The sequence below is a fragment of the Trachurus japonicus genome, chromosome 7 (assembly GCF_045865225.1).
Source record: "Trachurus japonicus isolate A0001 chromosome 7, Traja_1.0".
Classification (NCBI taxonomy): domain Eukaryota; kingdom Metazoa; phylum Chordata; class Actinopteri; order Carangiformes; family Carangidae; genus Trachurus; species Trachurus japonicus.
The window spans coordinates 9261146-9282363 of record NC_140913.1 but is presented as its reverse complement, the minus strand read 5'-3'; the positions used below and the strand labels follow the sequence as shown (position 1 = coordinate 9282363).

The following is a 21218-nucleotide window of genomic DNA, read 5'->3' as shown; positions in this document are numbered from 1 at the left end:
TGGAGGATACACGAGAGAAAAAGACACACACACACACACATATACACACTCTTGACAGGCAACTAAAGGCACTCACTCTCTGAAATTCATGTTCAATCTGTAGCTAACTTAGGAACACACTGAAGACGCTCGCTATCTGTGGTTCTGCCTGACACACACAAACAGACGTTTACAACTAATCTGCTTGCTCCCTCTGATTAGTCTAAAAACAAACACGCCAGTCACACACCTGTTGCCAAGCAACAGCGATGCTCGCTTGATCCGTTGGGTCTGAAATTCAGAAGAAGTCAGAGAGGAGAGGACACACACACACACACACACACACGTTTTGGCAGTTTCATTTTAAAAACCATTATTAATGTTGAATAATGTCTTTAAACAAGAGAGACCACTGCTGTATTAGAAATAATCCTCTCAGGTTTCACCTGCACTAATGAAAGGATCGTGGCTAAGACTCAGGTTAAGGTCAGGTTAATTTGTCATCTCAATCTTAATTATTCTCCACATTTACATAAATTTATAAAGGCACTCTTTGTCCTTGGTCACCACAGCCTGTGAGTCAAGCACAAGCTTTTCAAAAAAGAGCCAGAGTCACCTTTAAAAGTCGGTGTTGGCTGGATAATGATGTATATAAACTACAGAGTTCTCACCATTCAATGATTTATGTTCAAAAAACATGTTTCGGATATTTCCTAAAGTGAGAAAACTGTGTATTTCCTGTGGGTGTTAAGTGGTGGTTTTGCTCTTGAAGCTATTAAAGCTATTTAACGGTAGCTGCTCTCTAACCATCCATCTATTATTCTCTGCTTATCCGGGGTCATGTCACAGTGGCAGCAGGTTAATAAGGAGGTTCAAGGCGTCCCATTCCCCTGCAATGCTTTCCAGTTTCTCCTGGGGGATCCCAAGCACGAAGAGATATATAATCCCTCCAGCGAGTTCTGGTTCTGCCCTGGGGTCTACTCCCAGTCGTATATGCCTGGAGGACCTCCAAAGGGAGGTGCCCAGGAGGCCTCCTTATCAGATGAATGAACCACTTCAACTCACTTCTTTCAAGGCTCTACTCTGGGCTCCCTCAGGATGTCCAAGCTCCTCACGCTGTCTCTAAGGCTGAGCCCAGTCACCCTCTGGAGGAAGACCATATCAGCTACTTGCATTTCGGGATCTCATTCTCTCAGTCACTACCCAGAGCTCATGACCACAGGTGAGAGTTGGAGTAAGAAAACCACACAGTCTGGAACATCTGCATCCCTGCAGATCCAGCTGTCAATCTCCTACCCACTGGAGAACAAGACTGCAAGATACTAGAACTCCTTCACTTGAGGCAGCGACTCTAATATTCCCAGATTAATCTAGTTGGTTTGGTGGCTATGGATTTTTTAAGCAATGCTATGTAACTACTGTAGCTAAATAGCCAGCACCAGAGTAGATTAAGCCACAGATAACGACATGACCTGTGCAGACTGATGCTCTCATCACAACCATGCACACCACTTTAACATGTAGAGAACCCCACACATCAACGAACCTGCCATCCCAAGCAACGCATATGAGCGGTTTATCGAACAGTCAATTGTGCAACATGAAAGTAATTGTGCAACATGAAAGTAATTCTATATAATTTAAGTGTAATTGACACTGGGCTGTTGACAATGGGACACGGTGTGTGCCACCAAAGAAGATGGCAGGGTGGGGGAAAAACAGGCTATTTTTAACTCTGCAGCCAGAAACATGAAACATATAATTTCAGCCACAATAATCCTGAATTCTGTTTCATGGCCAAAGCTGAACGTCACAACACATATTACTCATCCTCCCATCACTGATGCAGGGAAACGAGGTAAATTCCTCTTGAGAAGCTCAGCAAATGAAATGAATGCATCAACACCTGCTGCCTGTTGTGATCAGGCTGAGGGCTTGATATACATGAGGAGGATTCTTTATGCCAGCACGAAAATACAGTAGGAATACATTTACACACAAAGTATTTGCACCAAACCACACACACACACAGTTGCTAATGATTTACAAATAATTCTTATACCCAGCTACTGACTTGTTTTTGGTAATTAACTGGGGATGGTTTAAATATAGATGAGATAATACTAAACTGATTTGCATATTATACTGACTCTAAAATCAAAGAATCTGAAACATTTAACTTTAGCAATCTTCTCTGGGTGCTTAGAGGTGATCTGCTGGTGTCTCAGTGCAGATTATTTCTGACACTAAATCCCAGGCTCACAGAACACACGCAGTAAATGTTGTGCCCTAATGCTGTCTCTTCATACTTACATCCATGCAAAACATATTATTCCTCAGGACCAGTGGGAGGAACTTAACACTGTAGGCAATCGGAGTGTGGAGTGTTCTGCTGCTGGATCATTGATGTAACACACATGCCATGAAAACGTGACGTCTCTGGGTGGAATCAAGCTGAGAATCTCTGTGTGATGCTGATCACTTCAATGGTGTTAAACACAAAGACATAAAACAATACCATGGGTCTAAAAATGTCAGTGATTGCAGTGACTGAAAGAAAACTGGTGTTGTCTGAAACCAGCGAAGTGAGTTAACATGATAACCATGGCACCAAAATGTCTCAGAGGTAATGTGGAGAAGCACTTTTGAATTACACAACATATCCATCCATTAGCTGTACCATTTATCCCACTTTGTGATAGTATTTTTTTAATCTCCTATTGTGTTGTGTTATTTTATGTTTTACTTTTATTTTATTTCATACTTGTCATTTTTATCTTGAAAAATGTAAGCTTGTACAAGATAAACATAACATGTTAAAATCTCAACACTAGTCATCCCTATGCTGTGTTAAAGTGAGATAGTAACAACACTGCAGAGGTTTCCTGTAGTAATAAACTGGGTGACATGAAGTTTAAGATAAACGTGCACAACCACAACTGTAATCTCTCACAGATTAAGACTGGGCTGCTGAAGTGTCTTAGTTTAATGAATTTCTGGGGATTTACTGGTGATCATTAACCACACTGAATCTCTTCCTCCTGTAATAACTTTAGGCTGAAAACCTGGTGAATGAAACAAATAATCAAAAAATAAACAACATGAGGTGCGTAATGCGTATCTCATTTGTATGTATCCTGTTCACACTACAGCTGCTGCTAGGAACACTCCTCGGCTGATTTATCTCTCCTGCTGCACTCAAGGAACACGGAAACACGAGCGTTTGAGCTGTTAATGTTAAGCTTTTCTCTAAAGGAAGTTTTTCTCTAATGAGGGTGACAGCATCCACTTAGGGAAATGTTTTGACTGCAGGGCTCTACAGCACAACTCTTCTGCTACACTAGTTTCTGGACTGAAAGCATGTCCCGTCTCGATGCTCATTACAACACACCACAGACTGCGCACTGATAGTTTCTCTAGGAACACGCTTCTCTTTGGTAAATATAAATATTGAATTGTATCAAACCTGAGATGCTAAACATGAAATATTAAAGGTGTTGCTATTACAAAGTTCTTCAATTATAGATAGATAGATAGATAGATAGATAGATAGATAGATAGATAGATAGATAGATAGATAGATAGATAGATAGATAGATAGATAGATAGATAGATAGATAGATAGATAGATAGATAGATAGATAGATAGATAGATAGATAGATAGATAGATAGATAGATAGATAGATAGATAGATAACAACAGAGCTACCCTGTATAAAAAATTTATTTTTTTAGCTACCCACTGAAAAAATTGCACAGGTGCAATATTGCACAATACTGCAGAATATCGCCTCTCATCATCCCAACACAAACACATACATACGCACTGAAGAATCAAACTGATCTGCATTAAACTCACACAGTCAGCTACCATGTTGTGTGTCCTGTTCTTTCTTTTGTGTACGAAATCCAGGATATGGAATAAAAATGCACATTATAGAAAAATCCCCTCCCTCTGTCTCTTTTACCTTGAAAGGTCATATTGATTCCTCAGTTTATCACTTCACCACTTAACAGCATGCAGCCTCAAGTATAAACACAGGAAACCGCACGGAGGAAGGATTTCAACAAGTCTCTCACTTTTATTCCCCCCTCTGTTCTTTTTCTGCCGTCAGCCTCGTGTCAGCGCAATAACTTCAATCTCTCAGCACTGTTTGGCTATAGATGCGATGTGTCTGATGGCACGTGATCAGACCTTTTTTTTCTCATCTCCTTCCTCCCACTCTTCTTCCTCCCTCGCTTTCTCACGACTCTCCCCTCTCATGTGCCAACATACACAACGTCAGACAGGGTTCACGCGCCTGAAGAGTGAGCATTAAGTCCAGTGTGTTTATTCAGCGGAGGTAGACTGCGTGACGACCAGCTCTTCCACACAGCTTATGTTTGACATTCTGCTGAAGTGCACACATGCAGATATATCGTGGTAGACTGCCGCACTCACACACTCACACACGCAAACTTGTGACCATTTTACATACTGTAATCAGAATCTTGGGCCTGTTTCACTACAACATTTAGGGAACTTAAGCTGAAGTTAAGTACCAGCTCCATGACTCGTGTGAGCACCCATTGATCTCAGCGCCACTCAGTTTTAATCACGAGTGAACAGCTTCCACTCGGGAGACACTCCAGCGTCTTCACTGTCGCTGAAAAGCTTGGAGGGGCTTCTCCCAAAATGAAAAGCTAATTAGTTAACTTCACCACTTCAGAGGAATGCATTTTGTCGCTGCTGTCGCTGTTGTTGTTTCTAAAGCCTTATGAACGTGTTGCATACTCAACCTCATCCGTTTAATGAGGCTAGATTGAGATTTTCGCAGCAACTGAGGGGTTAAACGCACTGTTAATGATGATTATCAGAGAAAAAAAAGGGCACATAGTGCGTCCTCGCCACTGAAGAGGGCACTTTCGCACGTGTTTTCCAACAATTTGGTCACGAGGGGGGGGCGACTACCCCCCCCACCCCCGTGCACACCACTGTTGCCTTGTATGTGGCGGCCATTGCTCACCACCTTTTGTTTATTATTATTTAAATTAATACAGTATATTGATTCACTCAGAAGCTCAGTCACTGTCAGTCCCTCCACTCCCTGCACAAACAGACCACACTATATCAGACAGGCAGAGTAGCTAAACCTTGACAAAGCGCACGTGGGAAAGCTGAACAGTCGGACCAGTATGATTAGCTATCCAACTAATTTGTTTTGAATATTCCCCGGCTTCAATCAAAGCTGCTATGGCAGCTGACGCAGCAGGAGAGGGTCAGGAGGAGAGGATAGCCGAAGCTGATGAAGAGAGAGAGATATAGGATAGCAGCCAACAGGATGCTGCGGGAGAGACAGCTAGAGTAGACAGATGCAACAGGTGAGTTTCACAGTAAACACAGTGAGAGCTGTTCGTATCACTCAGTTATGCACTGTATTTCACCCACAGCACTTCACAATTTAAACATTTGCAGCAGAGCCCCCTGAATATGGAGCTTAACTTCAGAAGCCCCCACTGATGCCAAGGGGTTCTTTTCTTGTGCAGCAAACAGCACCAGTCGGGGCACTGCGCTCTGTTTGTGTTGTTGTTGATTTCATCTCCTTGGTACCCCCCTTAACGGGGCCCCACGGCTCTGAGTCGATCTCGCTGCCTGCGTTGTGTCAGCCTGTCTGCTTTCTGTTTCCTCAACAATAAAAGTGCCAAATAGAACAGTCTAGATCAGAGCGTTTCTGAAATCAGGATGCGATGTGACATCATCATTACCAATGTCAATCTCTCTCTGTCTCATCTCATCTGAATCTCTATAGAGCATAATAGGTTGTATAATGAACCTCTACGGGTCCTGGCCCCCCTCCACAACAAGCCACCAGTTCTGCGCCTGTCAGAGTGGAAATCGGTCGAATGAACCTGTCATAGAAAGACTGCATACATCTATAGTGTATGTGGATGAATTCTATAGGAGTATACGTCTGGGCTCTCACACTAAACAGTCTGCCAGTCTTCCACAGGATGCAGCCTTATCTGGCTTTTAGAGACATTGTGCAGATGGAGCATGAGAGAAAAACCCTATTCATCCATTCTTCTCTACAGTGGCTCCCCAGACAAAATCAGACAAAAGCAGCTTGTCATTTCTGCGAGCAAGCTACTTAATGTTAGCTCAGTGAGTGTTTGCAGAATTCAACACCTGAGAAACCTGCAAGGGACCAGCAGATGTATACTGGCTGGCTTCACACATTCAGTGCCGAGTAATGATGCAGCAAAGACTGGGGCTGTGCCAGGCAACAAGTTAGCACCTATGCTAGTGGGTGATTTATGTAAAGGTGACAAAATTAAAGAACAGTTTTGCTTTAGTGAAAACTCTAGGATGACCTCAGACCATCTAGCTACTTCATATAATCAGAATGAGCAAAGTATTTCTGATTCTGATTATATGATTATATAAAGTAGCAAGTTGGTCCAAGGATTACAGTACTATAGCATCATTTAAAGAGTGTTGACATGTTTATGATGAAGACAAAGAATATCTTACGTGAAAAAAACAACAAAACAATTGTTAATTGCTTCACATGGAAAAAGGAAGCAAAGACACCCAGCGTTAACATCCCCATATCCAAGACGGAGCAGATCAGAGCTGGCAACTAACTTTATCCTTGTAGCATCTGTCACACAGCTTTTTCCTACATTAAACATAATTAACAGCGTTGTAGCTAATTATATCCAAACTCTTTGTCTTTGAAGTATTGCAAAATGTATAATCGCCTACTAATAGAAACTAATTTTATAGCAGAATAAGCACAGAAAAAAACATAGACATAGTTCTCCAACTCTTCATGTCACATTCACACTGCTTCAGGATGAGAGAGAAGCCAAAGCAGAGAGAGCTACCGTGCTGTGCTCACCACTGTAGAACTCATCACATTAAGGTTTAAAGTGTGAAAGTGTGAAAGTCACCGAGTCACAGAGTGTGCAGTACAACAATTCTTACCTTTCTCCACGGCAGTGACGCCCATAGATGGCTGACCCAGGCTGGCCCTCGCCTCCCACTTGCCCTCATCAGGGTGGTACATCTCCACGGAGGCCAGCGGGGTCTGCTGCTGATTCATCCCCCCGAGCACCATCACCTGGCCCCCCAGCACCACGGCCGAGGCCCCCGCCCTCGCAGTGGGCAGGGGCGGCAACTGGCTCCACGTCTGGCTCTCTACGTCCAGGACCTCCACGCTATCCAGGGGCATCCCGGTCTCGCTGCAGCCCCCCATCACGTAGATCAGGCCTTCGTGGTAGACGGGAGTGCAGTAGACACGGCGCTGCGTCATGGGGGGGAACGGCTCCCAGTACAGGGACTTGACAGGACTCACCGCCATCTCCTGTACGGGCATGTCTCCGCAACCGAGAGGAGGGGACGCACCATCACACACAGTGCCGGGGAGGAGGAGGAAGAGGAGGAGGAGGAGGAAGAGGATGAGGGGGAGGAGGAGGAGGAGGAGGAAGAAAGGAGAAGATGGTAGAGTGAGGGGGCACAGAAAGGTGAAACAAAAGTGAGCAAGAGCAGAAGAAACAAGCAGAGACACAAGCTTGTTTCTGTCTGTTTGAATGACCGGCTGAACCCCCGTTTCCACAGAGGGAAAGAGACAAGAGAGAGTGGGAGGTAGAGAGAGAGAGAGAGAGGTGTGGGTATGTGTCAATGAGGAGGATATGGATGCAAGTGTGTGAAAGAGTGGAGAGAATAGGGAAAAAGAGAGAGAGAGGAAATGAGGAGAATGTCTAACTCACTCCTCACCCAGATGTCACGACTTCCTCTCTATTCAAATGTTTTATTCATCCGACTGTTGGTGTTTTCGAGCAGTGAGGCCATCTGCCTTCCAATCCCCTCTACTCCCTCCTCTTTGGCCTCTTCACTGCATCCTGCCGACAGGTTATTTTGGATAAGGTTTTTGGTTTGGGTATATTCCTGGGTTAAAAAAAAAAAAAACAGATACTTGAAGAGGGTGCTGTCCTTAGTAATCCCACAAAAACCTCAGGTCAAAGTCAAAGGTGAAGGATTTGAAAAAGACAGGGAGGCTAGATGGCACCGGATCAAAGACCAGGGCAGAGTTTCAGAGCACTGACCTTCACCAGCGCTGTGATAATCCAAGAGGAAGCCTCTACGGCAACGATTTTATACCTTTAAACAAAAGGCAATTATTCAGTGCGACCAAGTCCACAGTTCTGGCTGCACCCGTGTGACAGAGCCTTCGGAGAAAAAAAAAAATCCTGTGATAAATGAACCAAAGTCTTTACAGCGAAACTCTACAGGAGTGTAATGAGTGCAAGACTTGCATTTCAAGAAAGATTTTCCTCCCTTAATTAAACAAGAATTCCAAATCCTGAAGAGACAGACGTTCTATGACTCGCTGTCAGGCACAGCGTCGTCTGAACTCTGGGCTTCGCGGTTTCCCGGCAGCTTTGGAGAGGATGAGGCTTCTTCCTCAGCGAGGGCCAGTCTGTAAGAAAAGACAACACAGGATTAGATGTGGAGCTGGAGTATAAATTAAGCACTGGAATAACAGTCTCAAGGAGAGAATCCTGTTTATATGCTCAACAATATGTCGTATTCTTTTGAGTGGTTACATAGTGACTGAGTGGTGAGCAGGTATTTAGACTGCACTGAAACAACAGAGGGTGGCGTGTGGCGGCCGTGTGTTTTAAGTGCTGCTGCTGAGACAATGAAAGACAATAGGAGGTCCAGTTTGAAATGTTATTATTAGCCTGAAATGTTATTTAAACTCAATTACTGAGAGCTGTCTCTCATTCACAGTGACAGTGGAAACAAAACAGCAATTATTTTATCTCTTGTTGCAGCATTCACATGGTCAACACTAGAAATTAGAGAATGTAATTAGGCAATGCTGCACCAAAACAGATGACATCATTTTGAGGAAAAAAGTGAGCCACTGCCCACTGAACCACAATACTGGTCGTATCTATAAATATACCCCCTTGGTGAGTGTATTGCTGAGGATGAGGAGTGCATAATCAACAATGAAGCTTTTTTGAATGAGTGATTCTCAGGAAACTGTCAAACTTCAATTTTCTACATGTTGCAGCTTTGCTTTTATGATGTAACAACAGTATTTGCTCTGCTTTTCATTTGCAAACCAACTCGTTAGAGCAGATGGAACTGACAGCACAGTGTACGAATCTGACGACAGGAACCGTGAGTCCTGGTAAAAGAAAAAGTTCAACAAAAAACATTTTTTTAAAAAAGGACAGTGGTGGTATAGGTGAGTGTTTCAATTAGATGCAAATGAGCACATTAATAATTCACATAACCTCTACATCAAACATGAACCATTGTGTTGAGCAGAGCCGTGGTTCAGCAATAATCTGTGCTTTTTGACCCTAGTTAGTCTTCGATTTAAATTCAACAGAGCAGCAGCACTTCTTTCAAGCAAACGTGTCACAATAATGAATTTGAAAGGCGACTCAATCAATTTAATTTAAACGCAATCTCCCTTATCCATATAGTAACTGTAAATTAATTTAATCATTGAAAGATTTCCACGGAATGGCTTATTTATGTGTTTTGTACAATGCACTGTTATAGTTCATGTTTTATGTCAAATATCATGTTATTGGATAACTTATATGCGAATGTAGCGGTTTTGAGGCAGACCTTCACCGTTGGCAATCTCGCCGTTTGCACGCGCACACGCACGCACACACACACACGGCTGAAAAATGTAAAATGAAAAGAAAGTGCAGGTTAGCTAACACGTGTAACCCTAGCCATTTTGTAAACAAAAATAAAATAAAAACACCGTCAACTTTTTATGAAAAAGGACGTGCTCGACCATTCGGGAGCTATATGCTTAAGAAATACAACTTAAACCACCCCTTTTGTAATAAAATTTAAGTAATTAATATGAAACAATGGCGGAGCTGTAGCTTGTGCACCTACCGGGCGGGGAGATAGCAAGGTCCGACTGCTGCAATACATCCATGGACTGCTGCTACTACCCCCCGGGGTGCACAACCCTAATCCACAGGGGTGCTGCATTTAATTACCATAGGAAAAACAAGTTTTTGTGTTGTGTGGTGAGTTTGTATGGCAAGTGGAATCAAATTACCTTTTAACTCCGTTACGAAGCACTTGACTAAGTGTCTGTGTTAAGTATTTTAGCGGTGGGCCTCGTCACAGCAAATGGTTCAGAAGAGGTCTTGTCCAGAAATGTGCTAATCTTGAGTCCAGCCCTTAGCTGGGTTTGTACGGTTTGTACAGGTTAAATATGACCCATGCCCTCTCAAAACATAAGAACCAGCAACTGCAGTTCCTCCTATGGCCACTTGAGGCTGGCTCCAACAGTGAGTCAATCCCAATCAACTTCCATGGTAAAATGATTAAAAGCAGTACAAAAGCAGTTTTGGTCTCTTTCAAATCTTTATATGGCTTAAAATATAATTTACAACCATTACTTTATTGCATAATTACTGTAAAGGTGTTCTGTCTTGAAATCCAAAAGCTGGCACACACTCGAGTCTCTGCCCCGCACACACTCCACCTCTTTGCCCTTTTTTGTATCACCCAGCTACAAAACAGCTCTTCAGAAACATGTGGGTGACGTCACGTTGGCTGCATCTATCCTTATTTACAGTGAATGAATGGTAAATTTAGTATACATCTTAGCTGAAGAGCGACTTAAGGATTGATCATTACTGTTGAGTGTTATGGGATTCTGTCCCAATGACAATTAGCCTTAAACGTGATGAGAATCTGAACAATATATAGCCAATAAAGCTCCTGCAACATCTCCTTACTTCCTTGTGCTTATTGCTTCTGACATTCCCCCACATGGACGACTGGAAGCTGAGTTAGAGGAGAAAACAAGAATAATCCTGTCAGGTCTCTACATAATAGCATCACATTCAGATCTGCAGTGTATGATATAATCAGCATCACATTCATGCAGCTGCAGCAATGACACGTCGGCTGGCCTGTGTGTGTGTGTGTGTGTGTGTGTATGGGGGAGACACAGCAGGCAGCGGGCACACTGTGACCTGAGCATTGAGAGGAAAATGACATTTAGCAGGTGGGAGCAGAGACAGAAAGCAGCACAGTATATCTCTGTGTTGCAGCATCTCCTCTGCTGTCTTCATCCTCAAGCTCACACTCAAACACACCACACAGTACACAGTATCATATATACATAATTAATGACGCCTTCATTCCTGTCCCTAATTAGTGGCCTGAGCCCCACAGACAGGCTGACCTTTTACCAAAGAGAGGAAAAGTGAGGTGAAGACAGCAGTGTCTGTCCATATAGTACATGTATACCGATGTATCTGCATAAATGTGCATGTGAACAACTTTGTGTCCACAGGAGGAAAAAACAAAGAAGCTGAGCTGAGCTGATCCACACACTAATGGACAGTGGTGCGTGATTCTGTCTTAAAACAAAATGATACTCCACGGTTATTCTAAAAGAGCTGTTTTCCTGATGACAAAATAAAAATGAAGTTTGTTTTGTTGAAGTCTTTTGTGATTATCATCTACTCAGACATTTCTGTGGTTTGTTGTAGAGCTGACCTTTAATATCTGAATGACTAATTCCTGCTGCTTTCAACTTGTTGCTGCTAATTGTAGCTATCACATCTTCGGCTTAAACGTGTCATTAATTTGATGACTTATCACTTTGAAAATAATCCAACTCTGAAATCAGAAGTCCCGTACATCGACATGAAGTCCTACCTGCCCACTATTTATCAGGAAATGCTCTGGTCAATGAATCAATACACGTTGCATATAGATTAGTTTATTTCAAAGCACTTTACAGATGGAAGCTGGCTAAAAGCAGGAAGATATACAAGGTTTTAAAAAAAAAAAAAGCTAAAAGCTCACCAAAGCATCAAAGGCATTAACACCTGGTTCAGCCAAAATTCCCTGGAACTATACACCAACAGGAGTCAGGACTAAAATTATTATTATAGCTCCAAAATCAAAGAGACGACAAATTGCAGCTCACCTCAGTTCCAGTTCCCTTGAAAGCACAGAATTTGCCAGAACTCTTGGAATCATCACAGACTTTCATCACCATATCAATAATGTCACCAGATAGTCCTTATTTCATCTTAACAATATCTTGACAAAAATCAGAGGCTTTCTGCCTAATTCAGATTCTGAAAAATATGTGAATGTATTTGTCACAAGTAGCCTTTATTGCAATAGTCTTTTTTTCTGGACTCCCACAAAAATCTGTTTAATGACTGCAGCTCATTCAGAGCACTGCTGCACGTAGTCTAAATTTTAAAATTGTTTTAAGTGTCTATAAAGCACCATATGGCCCTGCTCGTGCCGTATTTTGAGCCAATAAGCAGCTTCAGATCTTCAGCCAGTGGCCTCCTTTCCTTGTTGTCCTCTGTGTGTGATCTAAAGCAGGTGAAGCTGCATTCAGCTAATATGCTTCAAGCAGATAGAGTAGAGTAGGCTACCCTTCCTAGTAATGTTGTAATGCCGCGAGATTATTTTAAAGCAGAATCAAAATATTTATCTCTACAGTCCTCCTTACTGAGCAAAGCGCTGGTTTGTTTTCTTTTTATTGATTTGTATAATCTACATATCTTCACTCTTTATCTGCTTAGTTTGTTATTTATATGTATTTCTGTTGTGAAGCACATTGAGTTGCTTTCTGCATGAAATGCGCTCTATAAAGAAATTGTTAGCAAAATCATTAGCAAACAAAATGGCATAAAAACATATATTTTTTTAAATAACTGATAAAATAGAACAAAATATATAATTGCAGCAACAAACTTAGGTGACTAATAGTTAAAATAATGTCTGACTGAGCACAGTCAAAATTCATGGCGGCTGGATCAATAAGCTGCTAAATGTGGATCATGATAACATGTTACAGCTAGAGTTGCATTTTCACCCAGCACACCTCCTGTTACTCTTCCTCACTCGCCCACTCACTCACAGCACCAGTTGTATTGTTAGCTGTTAGCATGCACACCGTAGCGACAACACAAGTGGCACCTAAATATGTCAGAATGGCAAAGGCCTTGTTCAACACAGCAACTAACAAAGCAGCTATAAGATCTGACGCCCTTGTCAAGCTGGGAGGAGGCAACTTCATATTTTCACAGGTTTTATTTTACACCTCTGAGTTTGTGAAAACACAGGGAGAAGAATACATCCATACACTCTCAGCCTTTTCATTCATGCATTCAAACGGCAAGGTGAGCAAATGAGTTGTGGTTTGTGCTACATCTGTTTCTTGCCTTTCCAACGTGGAGGAGCTACATGCGGCGATGTGGTAACGTTTGATGTGAAATGTGCAGGTGAAGTCCTGCTGCTAAATTTAACATCTGAATCTCGTCACATCGTAAAAACCGTGCGCCCACATCCTCACGCCTACGAGAACAAAGACCACATCAGGCCTGATCCACAACACCCAGTTGGGTCCATGCAGCATACGGCTGAGCAGATGTGGAAAACTCAGAATTATGCAAATAGTTTTGACTTAATTCAGTTCATTACAGGAAAATCATCTCTCTCTTCTCACACTTATTCATTCTCTCTCTTTTACCCTAATGCTGTGCATGATCAGGGCCGGCCCCTGGCATAAACACTCTATGCGGTTGTTTAGGGCCACAGCCGTTAGGTGGGGGGCCACATGATCAGAAAGGTACCGGGGTTCATCAAGTCATTTAAACATCCTGAGGTCTGCATGTGCACGCTATGAGCTTTATATGTCATTTGAAGTCAATATTCAGCTTCTTTTATCTCACATTTGAGACATTTGGTGAAAATAGAACGGCAGAATGACAACATTTGTGCTCAAAAAGCAATCTTACAAAATTTCAATTTAGACTTGTTTTCTACACTTACTGTATCTATTACTATATTCATATCCTATTTCAAGCATCAAAACAGTTCATTCTCATGACTGAAGGTGTGTTTTCACAAGGGATGTGAATTTTTTTTCAAAAAGCAGACCTCAAATTTCCAGCATTAGGCCTAAATTATTTCTTTCTACAGTGTTCTAGGACAAATTGGCCTCAGTGTGCTTACAGCGGCGGTTCTAATATTTAGACATAAAACACTTGAGTATTGTTACTGTTGTATAGTATTGTTACATCTGCAAGTATCTTAAAAAGATCAATTTAAGAAAATATGTAAAACATGTCTGTATCCAGTTTTAACCAGTGATTTTGTGTTTGCGCTTAGAGTGGGCCACAAACAAAAATCTTGTTTAGGGCCACCAAAATCCTAGGGCCGGCCCTGTGCATGATGATGCCAAAAGTGGACGATTTAACTGCAGAGATATGTCCGTGTTACTGTATTGTAGGTATTTCATTTAAGAATCTAATTGAGCTGTTTGATTATATAATACCAGGACACTGAAGAGAACGGTGTGTTCCCCCACTGCTCAGCTGCTACAGATTATTATGTTCTGGTTATCATGGTTATCAGCTGTGAATGGTGCCGCGTATGATCACGCATGCCATATGTGACTATGACCGAGGCTCCCTGGGGTGTTCCCTCCCTACTAGCGACACATGCTGACGGGCTAATGCAGTCAGCCGACGACACGGTAACGGCTAAATCACACAGCACATTTACAGCAGTGTGTCTCCTCAGGGAGAAGACGTGTGACTCTATCTGGGTGGAGCAGATTTACAAAATGTCCACCTTGTTGCATAATTGACTCTCCCCTGTATGGCTTCACAGACAGAAGTGAACGTTTCGCACAGTCTGCACCATTTCTTGAGCAGATCATGTGCACCACACTGAATATGGATTCATGTTAATGTCAAAATGTTAAAGATAGTGAATTCTACAGCCCATATTGTGACTACTGAATAAAAGCACAGCACTATAACATGGAAATACAACAACAGGCTGTGGTCAAGGAGCAATTTGGTGATTTGTGGGTCAGAGAGGAGCATTCATTATACATTTTCTAACCAGTAGGGTTGTCAAAGTTAGCATGACAGTAACGTGCTAATGCTAATTCCTTTTAACGGCACTATTTTTTTTAATGCACAATTAATGCTGCACGGTCCGTTATACCGGCCTTTGACTCGACCCAGTGTTTGAATCAGTCGCTGGAAATGAATCAGCTGCTTTCACAAGCTAAAACCATCTCTGCTAATAGTTACCACTCGGATGGTGCAGCCATACAGTTTGAATAAAAACAAAAAAACGTGTGATTGATCTGTGATTGATTGCGCTTAATATGGACAATGGACATGAATTATGATTAATACTTTAATCAACTGACAGCCCAAAAATGACTATGACAGGGATGTATGTAATTCACCACGCAGCTAGAGTTCATCCTGATGCACACTGTCTTACATTGTGCTTCTTTCTATCAAGTAGAACCTTCTGTTTTGATGATGATAGTCGATAAAAAGTTTTAATCACAGTTTGTCCAGACACAGTACAACATTGGGTGGTAATCCACTGCACAGTACCAAAATAGGGCATGATTATTATCCTAGGACTTACCATAATATAAGGTATTTCAGCAAGGGAAGGACGTCAAACAAATTCCCAAGGGCCCTTCACTAAAATATGAAATACAATCATCAGCTGGAAGCTCTCCCATGAGACAATAACATCAGTTGCATACTGCCAAATTTCTCCAGGGAGATACTTTCAGTTTATATCAACTGAAGTCATTAGGCTGATGCGGCTGCTGTAGGTAAGAGTGTCTGGAACTGCTAATTTAAGAGGATATAAATGTATAAATCACACACTAATAATTATTCAGGATTAAGATACAGGATGTGACGTCTCTGGGTGACTGTTGACAGTTTCACTGAGGAGCAACACAACAAGTAGTTTGAGATAAATAACAACATTGTGCAAACTGTGAATCATCAAAGCCGCTCTAGTGGAGTCCGAGCATAGATATATGCAACTGGAAATTGGCATAATAGATCCCCTTTGAATGATCAATAATCAATCAGTAATGCTTTAAAGGACAAGCTTGGTACTTCATCAAGCCAATAATCACAGGAACCCAGACTGACATCCTGCGCAGCAGAGCTTCAGCTTGTATTGCTGAATGCAGTTAGCAGAGCTGAACCACACATAAATCACATCTATAGTTGCAGTTCAGCCTCCAGCCAGCATCATAACTTAATTAGAGTGAAGATGTGTGGGCTATTGAAAATATGTGTCTGCGGTGGCCCGATGTCACAGAGCTGCGCCTCCGTTTTATCAAGCACACAGTGGTGTACAGGAAGAAACTGACAAACAATATGGGATAATGTGATTCCTGTGAATTTTTCCAGACAATACCAAGGTCTGGCTGGAACAGATAAGCCACAGCCGTACACCTTGACGTAGCTATGTGACGCAAATATTTTGGAAAAGATTGTGAATTTATGGAAGGTGGAAGCAGAAAAAGCCCACGCTGAACTATTTGGGTTTAATAGTATTAGTACTGCACACCAAACCAAAAAACGTGTTTGAATTTTTTATCACATCTATTGATGTTTCACCCATTTCAGTCAAAAGTCAAAAGTCAAAAGTTAAAGCAGCCAAAAAATCAATATGTTTATATAATATTGTGAAGGGTGTGATCAAAGTGACAGCCCCACCAAGAACTATCACCTGATTTTAAACCCCTCAGTTACACACATGTGTTTTAGCTTCTATCAGCTCATTGTTTTGGTCTTACCTCTAAACCTTACTGTAGTAGCTGTAGCAGCACTTACAAATGGCTCCTTTGAGGTGTGCACAAAACCATTCTTTAAAATTCTGACCACAGCACATCTGAAAATTGTGTTTCCTAAGTGTTGTTGAAATGGTTTCTAATCCATTCATCTAAAGACTCAGTAAAATCACACAAAGGCTGAAGAGTGGGCAGCATTGTAAATACTGTTGTAAATACTATGAGCCAAATGAGAGCTCACTGCAATGATCCTGCAGATACAAAATAATTTATTTGGAATATTATTACTTTCAAAGGTCACAGGTTTTCTAACTAAAAAATATGAGAGACTATTAATTAAAATATATTGCACTGCAGAGTTATTAGACTGGTCTCATTGGTTTTTTGACGAGTTGAAAAGTGACTATGGATAATATATATATAAAAACCTTGTTCATTTATTATAGTACTGTGTCAGGCAGGTTATGATGACTGACTGAGCCGACTGTACTCCTTTAGTGGACACCAGCAGTTCTACTGTGGTACTGTAATATCATGTGATATGAACACACTGACACTTTTGTCTATAGTGTTGCCAACTTTCCAATTTACTGGCTTGATCTGGCAACTTGTACGAACCCTGCAGTGAATTCTTTCCTTTTTTCCCCCCACAAAAGTGACTCGCAATAAAAAAGCAATAAATCTAGTGACATGTGGCAGACAAACTCTCTTCCCTTGAGGAGAGTCACTAATATTTGTTAGAAACTGAGCTCTCATTGAGCTCGAACTGTGTTCAGTAAGTGGGACAGATATGGAGAGACCGCACCCACAAGGACAAATTAGTGTTTCACAAGTTCACTGTGACCTTTGACCTTTGACCACCAAAATCAGCTCATCTTTGAGTGCAAGTGGGTATTGAACAGAATGGAGGGGCAGAATAAACAATAGCAACAACAACAATCATTAATTAAACTTGGCTTTCCTTTCTTAACCCATCTCAGACAACATCAGACTAATGTCACATTTATGACCACATTTCCCCGCAATGATAAACATCTTCTGAACATAACAGCACATCTAAACAGTACACACAGGCATATTGACTTGTTGCACTGGATTATTGTTTTATGCCAGTGTTTCTCCCCACTCCTTTTTCTTATAAAGTATTAATATTGATTAGAATTACTGATAAAATGTTTGAATACATGCATGTGATTTTAGGTCACGCCCCGCTACACAAACAAGATCTCTAAACTGTCCAAAGCATTATCATAATATAACTATATAATTATTGTATTATTACTATTTTTACACATTATCATTATCATTAACATGCTCCCTCCATCAAGCTGTAGTAGCTGTTAATACACTATCATGATGATTGTTATCAGTATCATTGCTATTAATTCTATTCATAATTCTTGCCATAAGTTCTATTGTATAAGTCGACTATCATAATAGAAAATTAAACATTATGGATTCACAACAAAAAAAACAGATGTGAACATCTATAGAGCGTTTAAACACTGATGGAAACATGGTCATCCCACTGTAGGAAAACTTTGCAATTCAACCATCAAGAACTTAAATGTCCCTTTTTCTGTCCCTCGTGCCAAAATGAATGCAACCATGACACGACTGTTCTCAGAGAGAATATGTGAAGAAAAATACTGAATACGTTTCTGTTCATTGAATATTCTGACTGTGGGAACGGCTCAGACACACAGATTTGTCTCACTAATGTGCAAATATTAAAGAGGAAAATGTGTGACAGAAGATATGAGCTGATGTGATCACACTCTGCAACAAGTGAATTTTCCTCCACAGAATCGGAGGCAGCGCCAATAAAAATCTCACACTGTACAAATATGTCCAAGTACGGTAATAACAGATGTATACGTTGTATGCACTTCTGTTTAAATAATAAACAATGAAGGATGGAGCTGTGGAGGAGGAGATAGTGATGACGATGAGGAGAGCAGCAGACGACAAAGAGGCCTGAGGGAACAGAGATTATGCTGCTGGTGAGTTAATGACTGATTATATCTGCTTAAAATCAAAACGCTAGCTAACAATGCCCCCAGTGGTTTGATTTACTCCACTCAAATTTTATTTCCTCACATTCAAATCAACTGAGTCTTTAATTACCGCAGAGCGAATGACGGGTATTTGAAAGACATGAATGCCTGAAAAGCTGAGCTGGTCCTCAGTGCAGACTGTCACAATTCATTACAAAAACCTATTTCAAATTCATCTCATGTTATCGGCCGGTGTTTCCACTTGAAGGAGTGGCGGCTTTGTCAGGTGAGATAAAGAAGGAAAACAAAGGAACGAGGTTTGTTTATTACAGATGTGCAGATCAGTCTCGCAGCAGCTCCGTCATTTGTTTGAGATACAGTGGAGGAGGAACTGGAGCGTGGCGCCGGAAAATAATGTGTGTTCTACCTCAAGCCAATTTACAGTTTCTTCAGCAGAGGCCCCCAAAGTGTGTGAGGGGCCGACGGTGCCTCAAGCTCTGTCAGGTCTTCAAGACTATGCTTTCCCAGCTGTGGTACCCAAATGATAAAACTGTCTCCCCCTTCTTTCGTTCTTTCTTTCTTTCTACTCTTCTTTATCTCTTTCAATCTACCTCTTTCTATCTATCATACCCCTCTCTCTGTCTCTTTTTTCTCTATTTTTCTTCTTTCTTTCTTCTACCCCCTTTCTCTGTATTCTTTCAGTCTTTCTTTCTTTCTACCCCACTTTCTTTATTTCTTTCTTCCTTTCTTTCTACCCCTTTCTCTGTCTTTTTACTTCCTTCCATCTTTTTTTCTTTCTACCACCTTTCTCTGTTTTTTTACTTCCTTCCATCTTTCTTTCTTTCTACCACCTTTCTCTGTGTTTTTACTTATTTTGTTCTTTCTTTCTTTCTTTCTTTCTTTCTTTCTGTCTACCCCTCTCTATCTCTTTCTATCTACCTCTTTCTATCTATCATACACCTCTCTCTGGCTTTTTACTTCTTTCTTTCTACCCCCCTCTATCTCTATCTACCACTTTCTATCTATCATCCCACTCTCTGTCTCTTTTTCTCTCTTTTTCTTTCTTTCTTCTACTCCCTTTCTCTGTCTTTTTGCTTCTTTCTTTCTTTCTTTCTTTCTTTCTTCCGCCCATAGAAAGACATTCATCTCTCACCCTTCAAGTTTTATGTTTTAGCTTTAGCCTTTTTCAACATTTCCTCAGCAGTTTCTTCAGCTAACTCAGCATTGTTTCAACAATTTCTTCAGCTCATTCAGCATTGCTTCAGCAATAGTGTTCAGCTGCTTTCAGGATTCACACACATTTCCTGCTGGAAAGGCTTATTTTCTAGTTATACTTTATTGCTTTTGTTGTTGTATTTGTATATTGTGTAAATCAGTTGAAACTCTGTTCATGTCTTTTAAAAACAGTTCAGATTTGAAAATGGTCTCATGTGTAACCAGATTTTCCTGTGATCTGATGGCCTGATCCCTTTGTTATCTGTTCTGAGGAAAAAGTCTCACAACCATAAGTCACTCATGTTCAAGGTTGCCCACTGTGTACGTTATAATTCAACATGTGATCAATTTAAAGAAACAATGATCTACTCAGCTGCTTCTATGTCTCATGTGTCACAGTCACTTCTTGTTTTGCCTGCAGCTAGAAACTCAGTGGTTCTGTTCACACTTGCCATTAACATGCTTCTCCACGTGCGTGTCCAGGGAACGCGTGTGATCCGATCTCACTTCACCACTTTATATGCAAATAAACATATATGGATTGTTGTTTTTAGCCAATGCAGCGATGACAGACAGGTCTAGAGAGGGAGAGGGTGAGATAGTGGAGCCATTGGGAGGGGTTGAGCAAATCATTGCACTGTGCAGCTTTTAAATTGAAAAGTTTTAGCCATTCAGAACTATAAAAAAAAGTTAATTATTAACAATACTAATTTACTGCTGCACACAAGAGCCACGAAAGGTTACAAAAAATAAGCTGGAGGAGAGGGGTGGCAAATTTCTAAATTTAAAACTCTGTTGCAAATTAACAGGAAAAAAACCTCAGATTTGCTTGAACAAAACTGAAAAACTAATAATTTTTCTGTCAAGGAAGGAAACGGTTGGACTTATGTTGTTTGTTTTCCATTCTGCCTGCAGTGGAAGATCTTATCAAACGCTGCTTTTCAGTTCACCATCATCATTATATCATGTTGTGGTCTTCCAGCTGTGCAAACTGTTAAAGAGAACAGACGTGTTTCCTTCCCTGAATAACAATAACAATAAGAGCAGATTTTCTAGTTTTTTTCCCTCGTGTATTTGTGAGTTTAAAGTCAAATAAGCATGTGTGAATGCGGTCTGCGTGATTGGATCTTCAATGTGTCCAGGTGCTTTCTCACCTGCACTGTCCACCTGTGGATCACCTGAGACAGATGTTAATGTCAGATCTGACCAGGACCAATGTGCCCAAGCTCTTTAGATTCTGTGAGAAACCATGTGTTCATGAGTTTTGTTGTCTCATTTCTAGTGCAGGTGTGAGTTAGGGGGATGAAGTTAGCTTGTTTGTTTCAAGGCTTTAGTCACTTATATCATCAAAAGAAAGCAGTGAAAGGCATTGAGCAGA

The 21218-nt window shown here is 41.2% G+C and overlaps 1 protein-coding gene across 2 annotated transcripts in view; it reads right to left on the bottom strand.

Moving 5' to 3' along the window:
* Positions 1–21218, bottom strand: part of klhdc8b (kelch domain containing 8B) — a 188938-nt gene that overhangs the window by 134354 nt on the left and 33366 nt on the right. The window contains exons 2-3 of one of the 2 annotated variants that reach the window (XM_085781120.1): positions 8068–8441; positions 6947–7909 (exon numbers count right to left, since the gene is read on the bottom strand). In XM_085781120.1, the coding sequence (XP_085637246.1) occupies positions 6947–7337 (391 nt within the window). In that variant the 5' untranslated portion in view covers positions 7338–7909; positions 8068–8441. Of the gene's footprint in view, positions 1–6946; positions 8442–21218 lie in introns of both variants that reach the window. The other variant, XM_085781119.1, reaches the window with a different exon arrangement.